At 45.3% G+C, this 23,761-nt stretch overlaps 3 protein-coding genes across 4 annotated transcripts in view; all 3 read right to left on the reverse strand.

Moving 5' to 3' along the window:
• Positions 1-245: 245 nt before the first annotated feature.
• LOC131210273 (uncharacterized) lies at positions 246-2,919 on the reverse strand. Of its 2 annotated transcripts, none has more exons than XM_058203497.1 (2): positions 1,043-2,919; positions 246-976 (listed from the first exon to the last, which is right to left on the reverse strand). In XM_058203497.1, exons 1-2 carry the CDS (start codon positions 2,905-2,907, stop codon positions 280-282), a joined length of 2,562 nt encoding a protein of 853 aa, XP_058059480.1. In that variant the 5' UTR covers positions 2,908-2,919; the 3' UTR covers positions 246-279. The 2 variants fall into 2 exon arrangements, with proteins under 2 accessions (XP_058059480.1, XP_058059481.1); XM_058203498.1 differs by having other exon boundaries at positions 865-976; positions 1,047-2,919.
• A 3,651-nt stretch (positions 2,920-6,570) lies between these two features.
• Positions 6,571-23,761, reverse strand: part of LOC131206957 (uncharacterized) — a 69,016-nt gene continuing 51,825 nt past the window's right edge. Inside the window, exons 3-7 of the mRNA XM_058199562.1 lie at positions 8,544-8,642; positions 8,282-8,480; positions 8,025-8,203; positions 7,779-7,944; positions 6,571-7,709 (exon numbers count right to left, since the gene is read on the reverse strand). Coding sequence (XP_058055545.1) covers positions 6,844-7,709; positions 7,779-7,944; positions 8,025-8,203; positions 8,282-8,480; positions 8,544-8,642 — 1,509 coding nt within the window. The 3' untranslated portion in view covers positions 6,571-6,843. The remainder of the gene's footprint in view (positions 7,710-7,778; positions 7,945-8,024; positions 8,204-8,281; positions 8,481-8,543; positions 8,643-23,761) is intronic.
• Positions 20,249-21,958, reverse strand: LOC131206958 (lipase 3-like). Its single transcript, XM_058199563.1, has one exon. It carries the CDS (start codon positions 21,943-21,945, stop codon positions 20,716-20,718), a length of 1,230 nt encoding a protein of 409 aa, XP_058055546.1. The 5' UTR covers positions 21,946-21,958; the 3' UTR covers positions 20,249-20,715.

Here is a 23,761-nt window from a genome sequence, read left to right on the forward strand (position 1 = left end):
GCACAGCTGTTATGTTGCCAGCATTTCAACTTTAGAGCAAGCTCCGAAAATCTATTGGTTTTCCGTTTGTAAACTTTTATTTTTCTACGTTTATTACGTGGAGAACCAAGCATTTCTTTCTGAGTTACAACATTTACATTTACATATCATTAGAACAAAGAGTTTTTTTTATTTCGATATGACACAGTTTAAAAAATCAACGATTCATCTTTACGAATTTTGTTGACACTTATTAGTATATTGTAAAACAAAAAACCATACAACCATCGACTTCCATTTTCACGGCGAAAGATGTTTGCTCTTCCAATCCTTCATTTTTTCTGCAACATCCGGTAATAAGTACCTAGCCAAGTTGTCAACATTCGCGGCGGCTTTGGCACGATTTCTTCCTGAGTGCTGATAGTAGTCGAACTCTTCTAGACGCAAAGCACAGGCACCCAGATCACTGTTTGAAAGAGATCTTTCGTCTAGAACGAGCATCGTGCCACCATCTCCCGTACACACTGGAACGCTATCAAGGTAAAGCCTCAGTACTTTCTCTACGAACGGCTGCCGATAGTACTCATCCGTCGGTTCTTTAGCCCCATAACGAAACCGTTCGGTGTGTCGCAGGGCGGCCACCAAAGCATTCCAGCTTCGACCGCCCTCCGGAAGACCCAGCAGTACCCGAACGTCTTGATCGCACACGCTGACGGAGTAATGACCGGATACGCGGTGGTGTATATTCACCGTGAGCCTATTTTGCTGCAGATCGTTACAGTGTGTCCAACGGATGGGGCGACTGGTGTACCGGAACGAGGCAATGCTCAATTGTGTTAGAAATTCGAAGCGTTGGTGAGGATCATGGCCAAGAGGTGTGTGCGACGTTAATCGGAAAGGAAGTTGTTCATATCTTCGACGCTTCCGCTTATGAATCGATGTCAAGTAGTGAAGATCTAGCGAAAGGGATGATTCAGGAACATTCAAATTTTGTCTGCTAAAATGAAAAAAATAGAAGTGATAATACCGATAACAGCGTGTAACGACTGCAAAAGGACATTACCTACCCTGCGACAAGCCGGCAGCGTTTTCCGGTGGCCGGAACAGTGCATTCGTGAGTAACCGGAAGCTAGTTGAATCTGTCGTTGGAGCATAGTCAATGATTGACTCTGAACATGTATCATCAATTTCGATAATCTCCTCCTCCGGTTGGCTGATCACTTGAACGTATTCTTCGTAGCCCGAGGTATTGTTTTCTGATTGGGTGTTTGGTTCGACCTTTATTGGCTCATTCGTACTCTCCGTTTTGATCGCGGTTACGATCGGGACGCAGGTTTCCATAGGCAACGTTTCCATGCTGGCCGGCAATATGTTAGCATATGTGTGTTCGTCACCGGGAACAGGGCCTTGACCCGCCTCCACGTGCAGGGTGAGGTTATCCGTATTTTGTGTGGAACAAATCGTCGGTAGAAAGTTCATCGAATCGGGTGTTTCTAATTCTTGTGTAGCCACGGGGTTAGTAGTAGGGTCAGTAATAACCAGTTCATTGTCGTTCAGTGAATCTTCAGCGTAAACGATGGGTCTTTTTCGCGACGGAAGGGGTTTAGTTTGCGGGCAATGTCTTTTCGGTGGTGGTGGGCAAACAGTAGAATTGTCAGGCGATTGCCGAGACCGGGTTGTTTCAAGACTCTGCTCTACTGTTTCCTTTCGAGCCGCACTAGTTTCCGATTTCCGTTGGTGCGCTCGCTGTGCTCGTTCTTCTGCTGTCAACAAACGTAAGCCCTGTGGTAATTGGTTCGCCGCGAACAAGTTACGGAATTTCTTGTAATACTTCACTACGAATGTCTCCAACTCAGCGTCGCTCAACTTGACGCCTTGCAGTGACTGATAAAATGTTTGAAGCAAATCGTAAACGTTAGTGTTCTGTTTCATGAACCGTAGTGTGAAATAACTGCGAGGTTTACCGCAAACTCTGTCCGCTTCCGTGTTCGGTGCGGCAACATTAGTTTCTACTGGGGTCGTTTGAGACGTGGACTCATTGTTTGGTCTATTTTCCTGTGCTTTTCTAGCTGGGCTTTGGGAATTGAGGCGACGATCGACGGTTGTAGTTGCTTTTGGTGTGCCACAACTTACAGAAAGGACTGATCTCTGCTGCAATGGTTCAATTCCCATTAGCACATTTTTCGATGTAGTCGGCGCACTCTCTCTCGGCGCCATCTCAGACGGTTGATTCACGCCAACATTTTCAGTTTGGTTAACCAAACTGGTGCGTGATGCTGATGCATTAATGCTGATATCAGAAACGATAGAAGAATTCAAGCTAACTTCTCTTGAACTCGGTCTGCCACTGTTGGCGAAAATAGCGACATGAGCTGGTAACGGTCTCTTTGAAAGGTATTTTCCAGTTTTGTAACGTCGATTCAATGAATCTTCGTTGAACTGAAAGTGACGCAAAATTGGTAGCACTCCGTGTTCGCTAGGAAGTAACAGCTCGTCGATCAATTTTGCCTGTACATTCTGCAACATACCGCTATTTATGCTCTGCAGGTTCGAGTCTTCCAGCACCGCCTTACGCAGCATCTCACGTTCACGGTTCCTCTTTTTCTCGCGAATACGCTGCGATCGCGTAAGATATTCGGTCAGCTTGTTCAGTTTGGCGGACCAGTTGTTGAACCGTGATTTTACTTTTGCTACTATTTCGTTTTGATCGTCCAGCACGCAGTTATTCTGCGTCATGTCGACAAAGCAGAGTTGCTTCACGCCAGCACCCCTTAGCTTGCTCCGGTAGGCAGTGAACTGTTCCGCGCTGTTTAGAGGCATTGTTTGTGCCATCCGAAACAGACCTTCGTGATACCTTGTGTCGAACGAAATTTGATGCAGTGGTTCACGGATGCGTAGCGACGGCTGGGACACGTACGTTTCGTACATTGTGTTCGCATACTTCTCCTTCGAACTTTCACTGCGGCCGAGCATTTTGCCTTCCACTACGCGGGAAACATTGGTGTGGTCGAAGAATAGTTCACGGGCGTACGAATTGCCATTTCCAGGATCGCGGACGGTAGCGATTGGCGGCGGATTTGCCGAAGGGCTATCGTAGATGATGGGCCTGCGGGCGACGGGCTTTTCTTTTGCTGATGGAGCAACGCTCTGTTGCGGCACTGTTGGATTTGCAGTCTTCATCCGAATTGTTCCCATGAGTTGGCGGATGTCGGCTTGCGCTTTGTCCACAGGCTGGGTGCCTTTCTGAGCCTTCGACATTCTAGGATCCGTACTAGCGGTGACAATAACAACTTCGGAACAGAAAACAATTAGCACAGATGCAATTACGACGCAAAAAAGGCTTAATTCAAAACCGGAACGATGCGGCAAATCGGTTTCGCGAAGCGTTGGCGCAACATTCTGACAGCTCAATTCTGACGTTTCACGCTGTCGACAGTTACGAAAGAAATTTTGAATTCACTGTTATTAAACAATGGCAGATGGCAGGGTTGCATCGTTGCTCTAGATAACAATGTTTGATTTGCGACAGAAAAATACGGGCAGAATGTTAATGTTAAATAAATGGTGGTATCAGAACACAAAACATGCAACTTGCTAAGCATACAATCAAATATTTAGCTTTCACAGTAAAACTAAAAAGCACTTAAAAATATAACTATTTACACGATTCACATTTGTTGAAAAACTATTGAATCTACAAAAACGTTATTTGATTTTGGAAAAATACAAACCTGTGCACACTTTATTTTGAATGGTTTGGCGTAGAGGAATAGCAGCAGGCAATAAAGAACCAAGGAGTGCGGAAAACTCCATGACTGAAAAGAACCATTTAAACATTATCTCTTGGCATAATTTCAATGTAGCAGTTTCTGATGGTTTACGTTTAATGCCATACAAGCCGTAACGTACTAGGCTGTTCAATAAGTTCGTATGGTCGGTAACAGAGAGCGCTGCTTCGAGCCAGATTTTTTTGTTACATTGGTACACTCTTCAAATGAACGTATGTGAAGTTTCATTTCAATCGGTCACTTAATTTTTTTTACTCAATATGGCCGAACATTTTACCATAAATCACTGACATGTGTAGCAACCAAACGCCACCAAAAGTTCGAAAATCTGATTTACGTAGCCCGCGAAAATTCAAAAGTCGCGATACTTTTTGAACACACCTCGTAGATCCTTGCCACAACAAGCACTCTCTTTGCGAGGGAAGCCTGGGAGGGATGATATTAATGAATGTAATTTAAATGCAATGATAATTTAAAAAAACAAACACACCGAATGGTTTCTTATTAACTTCTCTTCCGTTTATTAGCTCATTTCATGTTTCCACTTGTTGCTCTTGTCTACGTGTTAAACTTTTGCTGCGTTTCTTCTTCAATAACTTCAGTTCAGTTTCACCGCAACATTATGCATTTTGTTTGCTATTCAACATGTCCACATGTTCTGTTTTGCTTTAAATTTTGCTGCTTTTTTAGATCTTGAGATGTAGTAGTTTGCCTGTTTGTTTTGTTCTCTCAAAATGCGCAAGTTTTTCTAGCCCAACCTCTCTCAGTAATAGCAAAACCGATTGCAGACGATTGATTGTGGGCGATACTCTCTACTCACCAGATGGATTGCATTACAATGCCCATATTTTTTTTCCTGGTGCTCCCGGTGGTAGTGAGAATTTGTATATTTTTGCTGTAAGTACTTGCCTCGCCCCGGCTTTCGAAGTGCACCTTCTGCATAGCTGATTTACGTTGTAGAATGTCGAGGAGTACCTTCTTCGGCAAGTGAGTGCGTTTTAAATTTCGTGCTACATCTTGCAGTCAAATCCGTTTGCCATCTGTTTGATAAAGTTCCAATGGATGCGGTGTTATGGGTTTTTGTCTTAGCAAAACTTTGAACAGCATCTCATCGAGGGACATCGACTTCGAATGTCCGGGGTTTCCGATTGTATGCCATTGTTTTGAACCATCGGTCCATTGTTCTAGCTGTTACCATTTTTGTCCCAAATTCTTTAGATGTTATCTACAGATTGGAAATGAGTGTGGTTTGGTATTGCAAAACTGGCGCTAACTGAGCACTTCTCAACGCGAATGCAGTGAAAGCAATCGAAAAAGTAATCTGTTACAGAACTCACGATCTTATAATCTCTATTACGTTTTCAAGAAGTTTTTGCGGTTCAAGCGTCACTTTGAGTTTCTTGGCCCGTTCTTGGCTGCGGCCATTTTTAATGTGGTTATACTTGAAAGTATTCGCATATGTACAGGTTGTTCGGTATCTCAATTAAAGATTTTATTCATCCTTTTGATAATCGATGCGAAAAGAACGATGTCCAGCGGTTACACCCTAATAACCAGCACTAAAGAGTTCATGGTTTGTATGTTTTTCTGATGTTTAGTGTATGTGCTTCCATCAACACTTTGGTTTGTTTCCATTTCTTTGCAGGCTGAACTGGACATTCCCTTTTCCATTCCGCTGTTTAGCTATGCGCTGTGTGCTACTACTGTTTCGTTATTCTTTGTTGTTGTGTTGTATAATTGTCAGTATGGTTTTTCATTGTGTTTGGTGTGTGTATGTGTGTCTCGGCACCTTATAGCTGCAGAAAGTGGTATATTGTATGCATGTTGTTTTAGTTGCAGAACGAGTTCAATAAAGACTTCTAAACTTAGTTAACAATGAATATGTTTGCTCTTGGCCCATGGTGTAAGTATATACTTTTGTTAAATCTTTTACAGACGCTTCAACAAATTTATAATCAACTCCTATTGTGCATCGGAACGTAACGGGTACGTTATAATCTGCGAAACAAATTATACCGGCGCTGTCCAGCGCCACCGTGGCTACGATAATTAGTGTTTATTCGTTTCTTTCTCACTCAATCTTTCATTCATCACTTTGTCACTCTCCCTCTCTCTCTCTCTCTCTGTCCTTCTCTGATTCTAGCCATGTGGTCAGAGGTTTTGTAATAGTTGCGCTTATTATGTTTTGATTTCTTCTGTAAGCCCCGCCGGTTCGTTCCAAGATCCTTTTCCTTACCTTAATAGACATTTGACAAATGTGGAAGTAGTATTGTGGAATGTGTTCCAACTCTGAAGGTCTGGCCAGGATCTTTAGCCGATAGGACCGTTAGATGCTTTCTTGTTCTGGTTTCGGTACTCAAAAGCTTAACGGCTGGGCAGAAATTAGGATTGATATCCTACAGGTTGAGAGAGTTCCACAGTGCTATGTTCCGAAGAGATTTGGGATTACGCCGGTCAACGATCGCCTCGTGGGCCTTCCTGAAATCCTGGCGCCAGCAAGGTCTGGCCAGGCCCAATACCGAACGTTCCCGACTTTCCTTCACGAATACCGAACCACAGTGCCTGCTGGCTGGCTGGCTGGCTGGCTGGCTGGACCCATTCCGCGCTCACCTAAGGGACATTCTACGGTAAGGTAATAGCAAAATAGCAGACTACCCTTTCAATCAGTTTAGTATACAGAAGGCGACCGAGAAGTTTGTTTCAATGATGTTACACGTTAAAAATATATCTCTACACTATATACTGTTCATACAATCCGATGGCGATATGTAGAGCTAGACACTAGAGACACATCATCTGCGCGAGAAACGGTTGTCGCAGCCGCGTAAGCCATGGCGTGAAGAATACTTCAAAAGCGATCGGGAAGCGTACAAACCAATAGACATCACCGGGTTACGATGCGGGAACGTGTGGGGAGGGACCTAGCGACACGTGCGACACTCTGCCTGCCTGCTTGTTTCTGGGATGCTTGCCCTTAACACTGTCCCATCGTGACCACAGCCGAAGGGAGCAGCGATTGGGACTGTTGTGGGGTATGTTGGCTTCTCTAGCGGTGAAAAGTTTGGTTCCTACAGTACTACTGTCCTAGCTTCGATGGACTTAACACTAGTTCCGGTTCGGTTTTGGTGGTATTCGCTGGTGTTGGTGGTGGTGCCTGCAGCAACGAGGACGCGGTCGTGATCGTGTTGGTACCGCGCGTGATCGGCTCGTGCTGCGTGAAGGGCGGAGGCGAGAAGATGTAGTTGCTACTGCTACTGCTGCTGCTGTTGTAGTGCGGTGAAGCGATAAAGCCAGGCAACGGTGACGAGGCGCCCGGTATCGAGCTGGCCGAGGTCCGGTAGCCGGCCATCGATGACGCCAGGTACGACGTCGACGGCAGTGGGGACAGCTGTCCCGGCAGCGGGGTGCTACCGGCTGCTAGGCTGGCCGCCGGAAGGGTCAACAAGTGGCCGGAAACGGTGACGGTGGCCGGCGCTACACCCAGCTTCGCGGCCGCACCCAACCCAGCGGACCCATTCGCCGGCAGGGGCACGGTGAGTGAGGTGGAGTGGACCGCAGGCGTCACCGACTTGGTCGGCGAATTGACCGGCGTCGGTCCGATGATCATGAGCGACGTTTCCATGAGCAGATTGGAACCGTCGCTGGTTCCGCTGGATCCGCCGTACGCCGAGCTTTGCAGCTCACGGCCGGGTTTCTGCTGATGGACCGAGGTCCGCTGTCGACGCAGTTTACTGTCCTTCCGCTGGTGGCTAGTGCCGGCGCTACCGGGCGAGTGCGACAGCTCATCCTGGTCCTGGTCTTCGCCCGTCAGATCGATAACCTGCGTGTCCCCGTGAGACCCCGGACGCTGCCGTCGGTGTGAGTCGTCCTCGCCGTCCGATATGCTCACGATCGACGCATCATCTCGCCGGCCATCGATCCTTTTCAACTCTAAAGGCGGTTCTGGGCGGGCAAGCAAATGAACGGGGGCGAGTGAGGTCGAGTTTTATCCAGGGGTCACCCAGCGCTTACCTTCCAGCTTCTCTGGCTCTTTGATGATAGGAACGATCCGGTTGGACGACACTTTCTGCTCGTTCTGCAGGAACAGCGAGGTGGTCGCGATTTGCCTCAGCGCCTCCACACCTTCGTACGTTTTGGCTTTTACGATGGATTTGGGATATATCTGAGGCTGTTTAGTCTGGGTGGTTGGACCAAAAGAAAATAATAATAACTGTTATAGATAGCACGGTGTCAACTAGCGGAAAAGGGCCGTGTTACCGGTATGTGAGGTCCGCGTGCTATCGATACTCGTTTACTGTCACCTCGTAACAGGGAAGTTCTATGATCTGCGTCTATCTTGGCGTTTTTCTTCTCCCGTGCTCTACGGCTAGATGATATACAGTGAGATGGACATATACAAAACAGGATACGCAATGTACAACAAAGTAAGCCGAGACCTGCAAGAGTAGGGCCGAGAACAGGGTACCGTGGTTAGTTCCGGGTGGTCGATGTCGGGTTCCTGTGGGGATACCCACCAATTAACGATGGTCCGATTAGTCTTAGTTCAACCGTCTTGAATCCTTTCTCGCCGGTGCCGACGAATGCTATCACTAAACCAATTGCTATGGTACCTAAACCTACGTATAGGAAGGCATTGGCGAATGAACTGGGTCCTCTCAGTACACCTAGTAGGTCTTCATCGTCCGAGGAGCCACCTAACGATGAGTCTTGTATCTGAAAAAGGAGTAGGAATCGGTCAAATTCAATTCGCTCAATTCGCTACGCCGCACCACTTACCCGATTCCGTTTGACCCATCGTCGATGGCAAGAAGCGGGTGTTTCCTGTACGCTGCAACGTCTTCCTCTTTCTAGCCATGCTGCTCGACCTTGGGCACACTGCGCCGATTGGGCAGGTTGAACCAAAATGATAGGATGCAGGGAAAACTCGGAATTAGTACCACACAACAGTAAGCGACAGTAAGTGTTGGTTAGGCTGAAGGAAAAGGATCTGGGCTAAGAGGAAGCGAAGAGATATTGAGATACGTTCTGACTTGAGCAATCAAACTAGCGTTCGTAGCATGTCACCACCTTACAGCTTACATCAGTGTAGGACCTCTGCGTCAGTTTGCTTTACCTCGAATTTGTTCATAAATACTATATGCACATCATCATTAACTTGTATCTCTTGAGCTATTCGAAACTAGGTCGTCCCATGTGCTGCTTATACAGTAGGATTTTACAACATCGATTTCTAGTGCTGAGTGTTTGGTACAACCTGGAAGTGATGAAAACTGGAGCATGGATACTGAACCGCGGAGTGATCCAGTATGTTTTAGGAGCAGTACATGGTAGGACAGGGTGTTGTAGCTTACCTAGGAACAGCAGTTTCAGAAGTGGAAGAGATAGAATGTGCAGAAAGAAGCGAAACTTGTGGTGCATTTCCTGGCCGAAGCGCACACACAGTAAGGCGACACAGTAACATGAGAGAGAAGGGCTACACTTTTGACTACTGGCTAGCAAGAACGGTTAAGCAAGAACTGGTGACCGTGGCGCGAACTAACACTACACAAGGCATCGTAAAAGGCGAGCTACGAAAGGCATTCCCCAGATGGCAGGTTGTCTCCTACTCAGTGCGCAGCCCTGCCGAGTCGGAGGTTGGTGGCCAACGCACGCGATCGGTGCCTGGCGTTGGTGTAGTTGGCCGTAGTGCATCGGGGTGTCGTGTTGAGTACGTGTTGTTGGCTAGTGTTACTGCTGATGTCGGGGTTTGTAATGGGTGGCGGTGAACCATTAAAAGCAGGGGAGTACGACTAATGGGCAAAGTTTTGCGTATTGACGGATTTATCGCCCAAGTGGATTGTGGCTGGGCGCGTTTCTCGGTTTACACTTTTGCACAGTTACTTACTTACCTCGACGTGACGCCCGAGAATGTGTGATTTAATGAACCCGTCCCGCGACAGTCGGGCGAGATTTATGTTTCTGTCCCGTTCGTAACTCGCTTATTATGTTCAAGTGTATTATACTTTGTAGTGAATTATTTGCAGGTCGCAGATATGCTTGTAAAACAGATCGGTGGGAGAAGTTGTTGAGATGTATCAAAAATACACTAATTACCGGTAATTCGAAAGCGAATGTGATGTTGGTAGTAGTTATCATTCGTTGAGCAAATATGTTTTAATGTTTACGAGAAAACCTTAGTATGATCGGGAAATCTGTATCTGACACTTAGTGCAGCCCTTTCCAATGTAATTAATTGGCACAACAAATTGTAGTCTATTCCCTTTAGTTTTCAGATGTAAAAGTCCCGGGGCATGAATGCAGAATCGCGTTTGTTATGGCAGAAAGAGCCATAACCAGTCCCATGGCTCTATCACTGCTCACACCTGTAGAAAAATTGATCCTTAAGTGCCCATATTTTATTTTTCAGACACCCATCAATATTTTAGTTGGTACGGGATTCTCATGGTTTCCAACATTCTTCACCTTCCCATATACTCTTCAATACTACATATTTTTGATGGTTTTACAAATTTATCCCATCCCTTGACGATTTAGCAAATATAGTATGATTCTGCGGGCAACATACTCTTTTTGGAAAACTTGCTAGCTCCGAAAATATGTTTGCCAACAAATTGAACAAAGAGTAAATTTACTAAAATTGGGAAAGTTTGCGTCGGGAAGTTAAGAAATTTTGCAGAAGCTTTATGAGGGTGATTGCCTATCTCTGTCACAACTTTGGAGTGGCACAATCATACAATGGGCGATAGCAGCTCCCATCCAAGTGAAGTGATTGTATCCTGAACCAGTTTTGCTTTGTGTGTCATGGGGACGCCAGGTGCATCGAGACCCACCTGGCGCCTCCATGGCTGACCACTAGTCACGGAATTCTGGCCGTTTTTCGATCAACGCATGGTTCCAATGGATCGTTTGTTGTCAGCAGCGATCTGATTTTACGGATTCACCAGGTTTTAGGAGCTTGTGGTGCATCACACTTTCTGATGGAACCTTTTCAAAGATGTTGCAAACATTTTTTTGCATAAAATCATTCACTTGGTGTCAAATCAAGGTAATGTTGCCAAAATAGCAAAACTAGGAGGTTCCAATTGACAGGTTCTTGACCTGGCAATATCCGTTCCATTCTATCACATTAAGCATCAGATTCATCAATTCAACTCCAACTAACTCTTTCAGACTCATCATGATTGCTTCTTCGTAAGGCGGGATTAGAAAGTCAAATCGGTTCCCGAGTGAAACTCAATTCAATTTCAACCCACCTGGCCATCGCAAATGATTCACTTAACAGTTAACTGATGGCTCTAATTGGTTTCGGTCTCCGCCTTCGGTCGTCACGGCTGTGTCACGTGGATTGCATGGGCCTCCCTGTTGTGTCAGTTAATGAGATTTGTTGTCCATTTTCAGCACACAGTTCATCTCATCGTACGAATCACCAGGTGACGGGATAGGGTCCCATGGGCCGGCCTGGTCCTACGCCTTTCACTGCCAGGCACAACGGGGCAACCCCATAAATAACGAATGTGTTCATGCATTTTAATTACTTCCTAATCACTTTTGAGCATTCCATGGACGGCAGGACGCGACCTGGTGGGGATGTCCTGGCTAATCTTCGTCCGGAGCGATTCGAGCGAAGTTTGCCAAGCCAGACAGTGAGGTATCAGGCGAACGCTCCACACATCATCACGTCCACCACCCAGTGGTCACTGGCTCAAAGCGCTTCTCGTCCCCGTTTGGAGCTAGAGTGTTGCTTCTTGCTTCGAAATCATGGCCGTTACTCTGGTTGGTCTCTGGTTGATCTGATTGTATGGTCCACATGGGAACCGCACCTCGCGCGGTCCGCATGATTGCTGCGCGCACACTAATAACAGTAATCGTTTGTGTTGCTGACGATAAACGTAAAGTCAGCCAAAATTGTGCATATTATGCCCCGGTCCGCCTGATGGGGACAACGCTCAGCGACATCACCCCGGCAAAAGTTACGGTGGACCGGCTTTCCGTCGCGATTGTCGGAAAGGATCGCGTTGTCGCAACTCTGGTTCATGTTGGCTAGTCGGTCGAGAGTCGGTCGTTCGGTCGGTTCCGCACGAAGCGATGATGTAACGTAGCCGATGTTCACGATGGGCGAAGCGAAAGTTGTCCTTGCTCCTCGGTCTGTACCTCGGTCCGGGTTGAAATTAGGGGTTGGTTGCAATTAGGGTGAAACTGATTTTCGGCTAGCTGAAGGCGATTAGCTACAATCGCCCGACCTGCGGCGGAAAAACGATGAAACAGAAAACGTGTCTCCTCGAGACGGGGCAGACCGGGCAGATATTGGATTTTGGGAGTTCCGATGACGGCCGGAGTGCCTGCTAAAGCGAACGGTAAGGTTCTTGACCTTCTCGGAACGGGGCCCGAAGCAGCAGAAACGCACAAAGCGCCTATGATATATGCAAAGGGCCTCTAATTAAACTCGTCTCTAGCGCCTGGCTGAACATAAAAATATTATTTGATGCCCATAAGAGTACCTTGTGAAGTTTTGTTTCACTCACGCCGGGAAATAAGGAAATTAGTATTCATTTCATTTTGGTCAGCTTCAAACACAAACAATAGCTAGAGGTTCGATTTCTTGTCGCGTCTACTAGTTTAGCAGATTACAGCTTTGCTGAAAATTGTTATTGACACTAGATATACAGGGTGACCCAGTCCGGACTCTGTTTTCCATTTGATTATGAAAAATAAACGCTTGAACTTTTACTTAAAACCTGCATTCAAGACATTTTTTATAAAAAACAATTTTGGTCAAATGTCCACCAAGACTGATTTAACAGTAGTCCATTAGATAGACCTATTTTAGAGTATATTTTCGACTGTCTGTGGTCCTATCCCGACAATGGCAATTTGAATTTCAACCTTGAAGTAATCAATAGTTGATTGGTTTGTTCGCGTAACTATTATGACTGTTAACATATCTATTGCGTAACTATTAACGTAACCACCGAGTTTGAAGTGAGCTTCAACGGAAGGAGATTTTCAAAAATCGCACCGCTTGAGTTGAAAACCTAACACTTTGGAAATTTATTTTTTCATATTTTCCAATTTTCTTCAATCAAAATTGTATTTTATACCTAAATGTGAAAAACCAATCTCTCAAATTTGTATTTGTATTTGTATTTGTATTTGTATTTCAGCTTGACGAGCGTAAGACTTAATCAAGCGTAGGTAACTTAGAATCTATTACAAACATTTATCTTATATTATGCACTGAACAGGGGCGATTATGAACATAAATTAAGACATACAAACATCGATCACTGACAAGCGTAGACGCTGGCGATAACTGGATACAGAATTGTGATAGTCAAAATATTTGTAGTTGGCATTAAACTGTCTGATAGCGAACGTCAACGGCTCGAACAAATAAAAGTTCAAACATCGCAAAATGTGAAGCCCTTCGTTTTTTTTTGTCAAAATGACCGTTGTGGTATATTTGGTATTAACTAAGATACAACAGTTAGGTGCTCAAAAAGTGTTGGTAAATTTTCCTTTAAAAATCTAACGATAAGAAACTATTCCAAAGCTAAAAAGTGCTTTATTGTTTAGATGATCAACAGTTGGGAGGTTGCAACTTGAAAAAATGCAACTTGAATGTCTCCGACTTATACCAAGGGAATCGATAGGGAAATAGAGATCGTGTATGTTCCATTGTTACACTTGCTGTAGTTGTAACATAAGACCCGTTCTGCCATTTTTAGTTAACACCACAAGATGCGGATCATTTTTTACCCAACTTGGTGGTTGTAGTAGATACGAAAGCCAACATATGCGAGTCGTCAAGCATTTCAAACTGTGAAAGGATTTTTTTGCGGGCCACCAGGAGTGACATTAAACTGCCTTCAAGGCGACGGCAAACAATATTTTATTTAACGCATCTGGCAAAATCCTTAACAAAATTGCATCTAATATTAATCACCGGACCGGCCGGACCCTGGAGTGCCTGCAATCGTTTGCAGTTTCTCCGGGCAACGCTGCAGATGAAATTTGTTGTGCGCTTCAGCATTTAACGCTTTTATGAGACAGCCCCCCGACGGAGCATAAATATTTCACACGGCCCTGCCCTGCGGTCGACAGCGTTTCGCTGCTCATTCAATTATGCTCCGTGGTGTCGGTCGGGTCCGGTGTCCGCTGATGGGACGTTAATTTCACTCTACCCGGAGGCCACTTTAAGAGCCACTGTTATTGCTATTGTTTCCGGTGGCTTTTCCGGACCTTTCCGAGGGTCTGCAGTCCGCGAGGCAGTGTCCTGTGGGTTCTGGCTTGTGTTTTTATTTTCTTTTCCCCGGCCGGAAAACTGAGCGGAAAATGTCTTCAATGTACGGGGAAGAGGCCCGCACCGCAACAAGTGTGCGACGTGTGGTCCGAGTGGGGCTGGGGCCGTTTTTTGCCGCCAGCACAGCCCTCACGTGCCCCGCCGGCGTCGCGGCATCGGTCAGCGTAGAGCCTATAGTATGTGGCCGCAGGATGTTCCGGTGTGCAGTAAATCTTCTGCTAGCTCTAGGGGCCCCGGCAACAAGTGTCGCTTCCTCCGTGGTGTGAGAGGATGAGGGAAACAAAAACGAGGCAACACACGTCTGCTGCCCGGCCGGTCCTGACGAGACAAGCTGCCGGCGGCGTTTTCCGTTGGCTAACGCCAGCGAAGCATTTCCGCTCATGCGAAACGGACGGAGATCGGTCGGTGGAGAAGGTTTGTTTGTCCGGGGGTCCGGGGTCCGGGAGTCCGGGCTGTGTGGCCGAAGCACATCATCAAGAAGCTGAAGCCTCAAAGATTCCCACCCCAAAGGACCGTAACGAAAGAAAGGTCCCTCCGACGACGGTCGAAGTTTTTGCGGTCGGCGCAACAGGACCATACGCGGAACGCGAACGCGCGTGAAAGGACCCCAGGACCTGGACCTGTGGTGTCCTTCGAGCCACGTTGAAGCCCTCGCCTGTGGCCTGGCACGCGAGGATGATGTATCAATTAATTTGTGGCTCCAATTTCCAAAACCTTGCGTTTTCGCAAAACCCGCTGGAAGTTGCTGGGAAGCAAGTCAGAAGCGCCGGGCCCTGCCGGGGCCAGATGGCGAGCTCGATAAAGGCTGAGTCTATGGGGCGGTTGGTTAGGGCTTTTGGTGCGGCCAACCGAGCCGAGCGAGATCAAATTTCAATTCGGTCAGCTTTTTGCGTTATTTATTTCGCTCTAATGCGGGCCCGAGTTTTCTTACGGTTATCAGTTGATTGGGGTTTCTGTGACTCTTGCGCAGATATTATCGGAACAAGCGTTCACTTTGCCAACGAGAATGGGTCTTATTATTTTTCGGGTGACCGGCGTAAGGAAGTCATAATGTTGGAGGCGTGTCGTGTTGTCCAACTGACTGACTCATGCGTCGGGCCAACGCGTAGAGTCTTGAAAGCTGCTGAACAGGTCGAGCACAATCTTCCAGAGAGTCGTATGTACGACGAAGGTCGATAAAAACCACTGTTGCTTTAGTGGCATTAGTAAAAGCGATTAGAATGAATTCCTTCCCGTATAGAAAGACCATTATGGGTGAGCCGTTGTCGAAAATATTGATGAAACCACAGAGATAATCGAAGTTGATCGGTATGTTAATAGTCGTAAAATCAATCAAGAGCTAAAGATCAATCATAAAACTGTTTTAAATCATTTGCGATAAGGTGGATTCAAAAAGATTTTTTTGGTGCTATTTCACTTCAATTATCATCAAAAAAGTTTTGAACAAAAAAGATTTGAATCGCTTTGTTTGGAAATTCAACATAATGGATTTCTTTTTAACCAACCTAATGTTTTAGGATAGGGGTCAAAGTTTAGGCCTGAGCTGAAGCAAATTCCAGTATGGAACTCTCATGTACCGATTAGGCAACATCCTCGCGGTGACCCCTGGTAACGTTTCTAGCTAGGGAACGGCCAATGTCTAAAGGTTTGAAGCGAGCCAGGGCGCTATAACCCTCATGGTTAAGGCTTGATAGCATGACCACAGCTACAGCAATGCAGAGAGGCAAACGCAATCTGCGAATAACTCAAAAATGTAATGTTTTAGGCGTCAACATTAATTTTCGTCATATAATTGAAAATTTTCGATGCTATCGACGAAGCACCTTCACTGGCATCGAGGCTGTAAACTTTATTCACTAGCGAATAAGGCGCTTTATTCAAATTATGTTGGGTGTAACGAAGTTCGCCGGGCCTGCTAATAATAAATATGCTCTTTATTATACTCAAAATCACGATACTAATGGTAAAATTTTTAGAGTTTGATTTGTCCAAAGCTTCGTCACCAAAAGTATTTGTTAACCTCTTATCAGCTTATCACACAGCTCAGCGCGGCAACGCGAATGCGATCCGATTGCGTGTTGGGTGCAGCAGAAATATTAAACAGAGCCGCCCAGAAAGAGGACAAAGGTAACCAGAAAACCACACAAACCGGTAGCTCACATTACCGGAAGCAGCTTTATCGATCGCGCACAGGATACGTGCAGATGCATGTTTACAACCACAATTCCATTTCCGGCCCAGCGACCGGAGGCTTCGGCCTGGGGGTCGTTGCGGGTTCCCCGTTCCCGGGCAACACTGAAAGCATAAATAGTTTATATCGAGCGTGAATTTTCGCAAGCCAACAAATGAAAGCCCTCCATGGTGTTGATCCCGCGCGCCGGGTTGAGGGTGAACCGGCGGCGGTTTGCTGATCGCCGGGACCTTTCAACGGGGCTTTGGAACCCCTGACCCCCTGTATTGGCCCAATATCCGAGGTCTGATCAATGACGAGGCCTGAACATTGACCGTAAAGCACGATGGGAGCGTCAAAAAAATGCAAACAACCGGAAACTCTAATGCCCAAACGGTGGGGTGTCGTGTTGGTGAATTCAAAAGCGGTTCGGCTTTGGAATGGGCGTGAAAACCAAGACCGTTTCGCAAACCCTGGGCGGGGTATGTGCAGGCATTCAGGGGCATCGCCCGACACGCTCGACCCTGACCGACCCTGTCAATTGGAATGGAATAAATTATGTTGATGCTCTGTCTCGTGGAGGTTGCATCAAATAGTATGATTTGTCACGTCGGCGAAAGCCCTTCTAACGCTAGCGCATTCATTCCTCATTAATTTGGGTCCGTTTTTTGGGGAGAAGGTTGTTAGGTGCAATTTTGTGTCGAAGGCAAACTGCAGCGCAGCGCCATTTGAATTCGTCATTGAGCGATTCTGTGTGTCATTAGAATTTCCGGGGACGCGATGTTTACCACAAAAACTGGTGGAAATAGACATTTGCGTTATCAATAAGCGCAATTCTACTGGATGACTTTGACCAGGTGACGAGCTACTGGCAGCATGACCCATGTTGCTTTAGCCCCGAAGTTAGCTTGGTTAGTTAGGAAGTATAAAAATGAACTACGATAAACTATTTTATTTCCCATATTTCAAATTTCCATCAGCCCCTAGTTCATAAGATTTCATTCCACACCTTCTTCATTTGACTCCTATTAAAACCAAGGTATTATCTATTTCTTCTCTAAAATGAGAGTATATTTATGTTAAAAGAAACCAACCAAATATACAGAACTATAACTTTAATTGCCACACTATTTACTTTTTGCCACTCTTTACTAAAATGAAATTCCTTTCCGGGTGTATGAGTTAAAATTGTCTGGTTTATGTCTAAGATGTGACTACCAGGGTTCTGTGCATTTCTTCGATTTGCTATATAACTCATTTTATTCTTTTGATTTTAAACTTTAAAAATACGTTAGTGCCGTTCTCCACAAATTAAAGCAACTTGGATTTCGAACACACTAAAATGTCCAATTTCGTTCCGAATTATTTTTCTTCTAAAGAAAATTGAATCTAAGCTTATCGTTTGCTTGTGGTTGTAGCTTATGGTTGAAATGCTTCTTCAGCGAAAACATGTGAGAATAAGTTTCGGCGCCTTAAAAGTGGTGATTTCGCCATAAAAGATAAATACCATCCTGCTTCAGTGGTAAAGGTCTAACACGAAGAATTGCAGAACTTGTTTCATATAGACCCATCCTTAACAGAACGAAAATGAGCAGAAAAAATGGCCCCGTAAGATTATTGGTGTTTTGCTTTGATGGGTCTTTTTAAAAAGGCTTCTTTTCGATTGGAAAAGAATGCACAATTTGGCCTGAGAGATGGGCGAAATGTGTAGAGATTTTGAAATTTTACTGAAAATTATGCGCTTTGTTCATCGAAAACACCGGACATCTTCAACTTGTATACATGGTACTGTAGCCTGAAAGATTGTTTCTATCTCAGGGAAGAATACGTGGCTGATGACTTCACATTCACGACAACATTACTGTACAAGAGGGCCATTGTTTTTATTATTGTCAGCAAATATGAACAACGATTTATAGATTTTTTACAATTATTCTTCACGATGAATTGACACATTCTGGGTGCATTTTAGAGTGTCGGAAGCCGAACCTTCGGTTGCGATAAAAGGAGCTAAAAGTTGATGAATTAATTCTAATTCGGCTTGATTGGCTCGTGACACGTTGCGTGCCAAAAACGGCTACAACAGACCGTCACAATTGTATCAATTAGCGTTGCCCTGTGCCTCTGTTCTGTGGGAGACGATCCGTTCCGCGTGTTTTCCAGTGCTGCCAGTAATTGAATTCGCTCTATGCCCATTGCACACCGGACAGCACGGGATCGCCGCCAAGGGATGTGGCCATAAATCAATCAATCACTACACGAGCAGCAATCATTTGTCGCCACCGGGACCTGAGGGTGGTAATCCTAATCGATTGAGGCAATTATCAGCGACCACAGCGAACGATCGGCGACCCGGAGTTGATCGATTTTTGGTCCAGTCCGGTTTCGGTTTCCGTATTGTCGCCCAGAAAAATGGCTACCCTAGAGGCGATAAAAATAAGATAAAACCCATTTATCGCGTCCCGGCTGCTAGAAGGACGAATCGAGTTGCTTTGGGGCGCCTAGAGCCAAAGCAAGCTACAGACCTCGTGAGAGCCTGAACGAGGAGAGCCATCGTAAAACATCTGGATCGCAGCCGGGCTGACGATACACTCGGGTGACAGTGAGCTCAATTAGGCTGCAAGGCTGGATGCCGTGGGAATGGCCGTGAAAAAGAGAATAACTTATGCCTCTTATGGAACGGTGGCGATTGATTGCTTATCAAGCCTAAAGCGCGAGGCCCGCAGAAATCGTTCCCCGTTTTGGGTGGTGGTTTTGGAATTCTTCCCCGCAGTTGTCACACGGAACGGAAGCAACCGGCACGAGCGATAAAGCAGCCATTTTCTTAACTTATCGTTCGCCACTAAAAGCGGTGTTTAGTGGACCATAAAACCGATCCAGTGCAGAGCTGACTGGGCGCTTCCTTCCACCGGCTGGGCTCTACTTTTTCGCCAACGGAACATATTATAATGTGCTCCGGTTTTTCTGCACGTCCTTGGGTCGGTTTGTTTGGGTGTCTGCTCATTGCCAGGGCACGGCCAGGGCAGAAACGACGACCCTTAAAGGATGTGGTCGTGGTTCACATCCTCGCGGGGGCCACAGACGCGCTGATGGTGGTACCATCGCATTAAACGAAAATGACATCAAGACGGCACCACGGAGTTCAGATGCCTTTTGTCACCGGAAGTGCCCCCGAGCGGAAGCTTAAGAGCGATAGATGTACTCCGGGGAGCAACAGTACGCCGCACCGTGCGTCGCTGTCAATGAAGCGTAATCGAGAAATAATGTTGCAGTTTGAAGCCAGTACGGCGCAGGAGGCTTACGACCGATGTTCGACAACGTTGTTCGACGTTCCGCGGCCGGCTCTCGGGTTGCTCAAGAAGTGGTTGGAACATGGCAGTACAGAGGTTGGTTTGTGTTTGGCAAATACAGTCCGTAACGTTTTTTTTCATACAAATTGTTACGTAAAACGAGGACATGTATTTACAATCGAGTTTAAAAAAAATCTTGGATGGTTATTGGGGTTACTTATGCAGGTTTAAGGTAAATGTACGCAAAATCCAAATCAGCATAGTTACAAATTTGAAAAAACCATAGCTCAAAAGGGATTGGATGTTGGAAAATCTTAAAAGCATCCAAAAGGAATTTCGGTGTTTATCTCTTCTAAGAACTTTGTCGGTCAACTTCTTGAGGGCCGGAATGACAACACCCTGTGGAGTTGGCAGTTTCGCTGATCGCGATTGGTTTTATTGTGCTTGTGATAACGAAGGACGTTTTGTTTCATGACCATATCGGCCATGGACCTTTGCTGGCCTTCGCAGCGGTTTCAATATTCGGCGATTGCGGCTTATCTTTACAAATATTACCCTTGCAATGTAGAAGCTAGTGTCACTTAGGGGGTTCTTAGTTGGACATCCATTACGCCGTAGAGCATTTATTGTACAAGGTGTTCCATTACAATCCAACTATTCAAATGTTGAATAACTCCGCTATTTGTTTAGTCGATTTTAACAAACTAGCCAGATTCTAATACTTCAGTCTATGCCGTTTTAGTCACGGATAACCAAAGGTAAAAAAGCTGACTGAAATTGTAGCACTCTACATTGAAAATAATCGTTCAACTGTGACAACTGTGCGTGCTTGTTAATGCCGAATTTCTTCTGAATTCTTTCTGCGGGGATATTTGAAGAGTAAAGTTTATGCCAGTCAAGCGAAGATCACTGAAGAACTGAAAGCTAACATCACATCAAATTACTGCAATTACTTCAAAATAAACAAATAAACTTCACATACCTCTTCGTAGTCTAATTTTAGAAAGAAGTACACTTGTTAGGTTTCCGTTCAATATGAATTATAAATAACCGCACCTGACTCTGACCCGTTCGTTCGCTTCAAGTACCGGAGATTAGCTGAAGCTTACCCTCTAGGACCAAGTAAAACACAAGTGCTGCTTGTTCGAGGCACATTCTTGGCTTAACCCTAACTCCGTCACGTGCTTTTCAATTCACGTTGTCAGCTTGGACAATTCGTTCGATTACTTCATCATACAGCAGCTTGCGAACATCGTTTGCCATAAGAAAGTCCAAATGGTTAAAAAGTTTATGGTTAACCTGGACATTTTGCCGTAAATTAGGCAACCGTGCCGCCAGATTGTGGACGTCCTTCGGAGCCGCCAGATAATCGTTCAACCCATAGTACAGCACAACGGGCACGGTCACTCTCGTCAGGTTGTACTCCGGGGGCGATAGTTTACCGTAGGTGAGATAATTTTTGACTTTTCCAAAATCAAACATCCGGAAGCGCTTCGAGCGAACCTCTTGGGCGTAATGAACCAACTGCATCGTCGCTGCTCCGGCCGGCGTGTGGCCGACCAGAATCGGAATCATGGCCGGATCCAGTTGCGTAGGATCGCAGCCGTTAAGTAGGAAGAGCAGATGAATGCACAGGTTGTTCGACGATGTGGTTGGACAGATCCGTTTGGAAATCTCGTGCAGGATGGGCGTGTTGGGCATAAACTCGCCGATCCCGAACAGACTCGTCAGAATATCCAGAGTGTTGAGAAACTTGGTCATCAGCAGGAGCAACGGACTGTTCATGTGTTCCATGAAGGCGACCGGTGCCATCGCTTGCATCTGCACCACTTTATCGTTATACTCCGGTCTGCTGGATGCCATCACGAAGAACGCCGTCGTGCCCTGTGAATGGCCAACGTAGTGTAGCCGGGGCTGCCGGGTTCGTGCGAGAATGTAATCGATCGTGACCGGCAGATCATGGTATCCGATCTCGTGCCACGAAAACTCCCAAAACGATGGCCACACAGGGCTGAGACTGTCGTGATGGCGTGAGTAGCGGTTACCGCGAGCGTTTCCCAACCAAACATCGTAGCCACGATCCGCCAGAAGGTAAGCGAGTGCATTGCCCGGACCGATCATTAGCCAGTCCGCAGAGCTGCACAGAAGACCGTGCATCAGCAGGACGACAGTGGCATTCGGGCGATCACTTTTTATGCGGTGCAACATCAGCCGGTATCCGTCCTCGGTTTTGACCGGGTGCTCTTCCACTGGGTAGCCGTATTTCTCTATCAACTCGGGAACGGTTAGCCGACCATCTTCACTGTCCACTTGAAATCTTATCTTATCCGATGGCGTAGCACTCGCGTGCAGCAGCATATGGAGCGACAGCAATAGGACGGCGCACGCTGAACACTGTTTGCGGCTAAGCGACTCCATCACGGGGTGGTTGCTGAATCGACACTGACACCTTTGGTCACTCGTGACGCGATCCTTTAAAGGCGTACTCCGCTCGGTATCGTGAGATCGCGCCAATGGGCTGGACACGCATCGATTAGCTAATACCAGAAAAGTGCAATCACATCTAAGTGGAATTATATGGCGGTTCGTTCCACTGATCCGCGGTACTTCACACCGAAACTAAGCTTCGCCATAAGGAAACGATAGTCTAGAGATGGTTGAACAAAATTGCGAAAAATACACATACTCTGGTACGTCCATTAAAAACACAATTAAGATAAAATTCAAAGGCCACCACATTCCTGAGCTTGTGATAAGTCCCATCTGTTGCGCCAGTATAGGTTTAAGCAGCATGAATTTATCTATAAGTAATCATAACAATAATAATAATAAGCATTCTCTTCAGACCCCAGGCATCTTGCTTTTCTCCTTTCGTACAACGCATTATGGGGAAAAGGCGGTCATAAACCAACTTTAAAAAGTGAGCTACTTTAGTTATATTTTCCTAAAATAGATAAGTTATCTATTACCGATCTGATTTTTTGGCAATCCGCTGGCCTGTCGAAAGAGTGATAAAAATGACTCTTTAACACCAACTTTTATCAGCTACTTTAACGCAATCGTTAACACAGTTCTGCACCGGTAATCTATTCATATTATACGTCATTCGAAAGGTAATAAATTCTTCTTTGAAAATCAAATATTCACGCTTGGCATTGCTTGTAAATTTATTTTCGGGAATGAGTATAGAAAGCTACGAAAAAATTCAATTTATCAACTTTGCTACCAAAAATTTTAAATTATTTCCAGTAAGATTTGCAACCGTCTCGATTCGTCCGTGTCAGCCAGGCTTATTTTAAGAAAAAACTTCCTGATGCATAAGGCTAATGCTGATGTGCTGTATGAAATGGCCATACAAAACAGAGCGCCTTTATGAACTTTATGCCTTTTCCATTACTTAGATAAACTAAATAAAATGTCTATCTTGTATTGAAACAACCGTACCCTTTGCAAGTAATAAGAATTTCGCTGATTAAGGATAAACGTTTTATACCATTCTAGCTCGTGCAATTTTCATGCAGTTTAAGGTAGTCGGTATAATAAAAAAATATTTGCAGATGCTGAGCGTACAAGTACTGTTCGTAATGTAGATAAAGATTTGATAGAAAGGTTTAGGAATATCTTAAAAACCATTAGTTTGTCAGAAAGAAGTTAATCTTCCAGAGAGAAAAATTTAGAAGACACTTTCATTCGGACTTGTTTCAAAATTCCGACAAACGCAATGGGTAAAGATCCTTGATCATTGCATATCGTTTTTTGCACTCATAAGACATTAGTTTTTTTTATTAAAAATTCCATAATTGTATTTACATTTTTGTGTCATGCAGATTGCATAGTTCAGGCGTTCAAATACCTTAAAATATCGAAGAAAGGTTATACTTATACTTGAACGCATATGTGTATTAATACTTGAACGCATATGTGTATTAAACATAAAATGTTGAATTTAATCAAAACTATTCCATAACAATTTTCCATAAGGCGCCAACAGTCGACATCATTTTACCTAGAAGGCATCTCTAGATCCCCGCACTAGTAATTTGGTACCACTCTCTGGAAATTAGAAGGTAGATTGGTTCCTTCGTAGCTTACAGTTACCTCCAGTTACCATTAAGAGACTGCATAACTTTGTGAAAGGCCGGCGAGAAGAATTTCCCATTTGAGTCACACTAAAACGAAGTGTGTTGATGTTCCACTTACTGATGACGGATACTAATTAATCGCCGTCGAATTA

Source organism: Anopheles bellator, chromosome 2, assembly GCF_943735745.2.
Source record: "Anopheles bellator chromosome 2, idAnoBellAS_SP24_06.2, whole genome shotgun sequence".
NCBI lineage: Eukaryota > Metazoa > Arthropoda > Insecta > Diptera > Culicidae > Anopheles > Anopheles bellator.

Bases quoted from the DNA above. Each gene is read 5' to 3' on its own strand.
- LOC131206958 (XM_058199563.1), bottom strand. From the start codon at position 21,945: ATGGAGTCGCTTAGCCGCAAACAGTGTTCAGCGTGCGCCGTCCTATTG.
- LOC131210273 (XM_058203497.1), bottom strand. From the start codon at position 2,907: ATGTACGAAACGTACGTGTCCCAGCCGTCGCTACGCATCCGTGAACCA. The intron at 977-1,042 runs GTAATGTCCTTT...TTTTCATTTTAG, and splicing joins GCCGGCTTGTCGCAGGGTAG to CAGACAAAATTTGAATGTTC.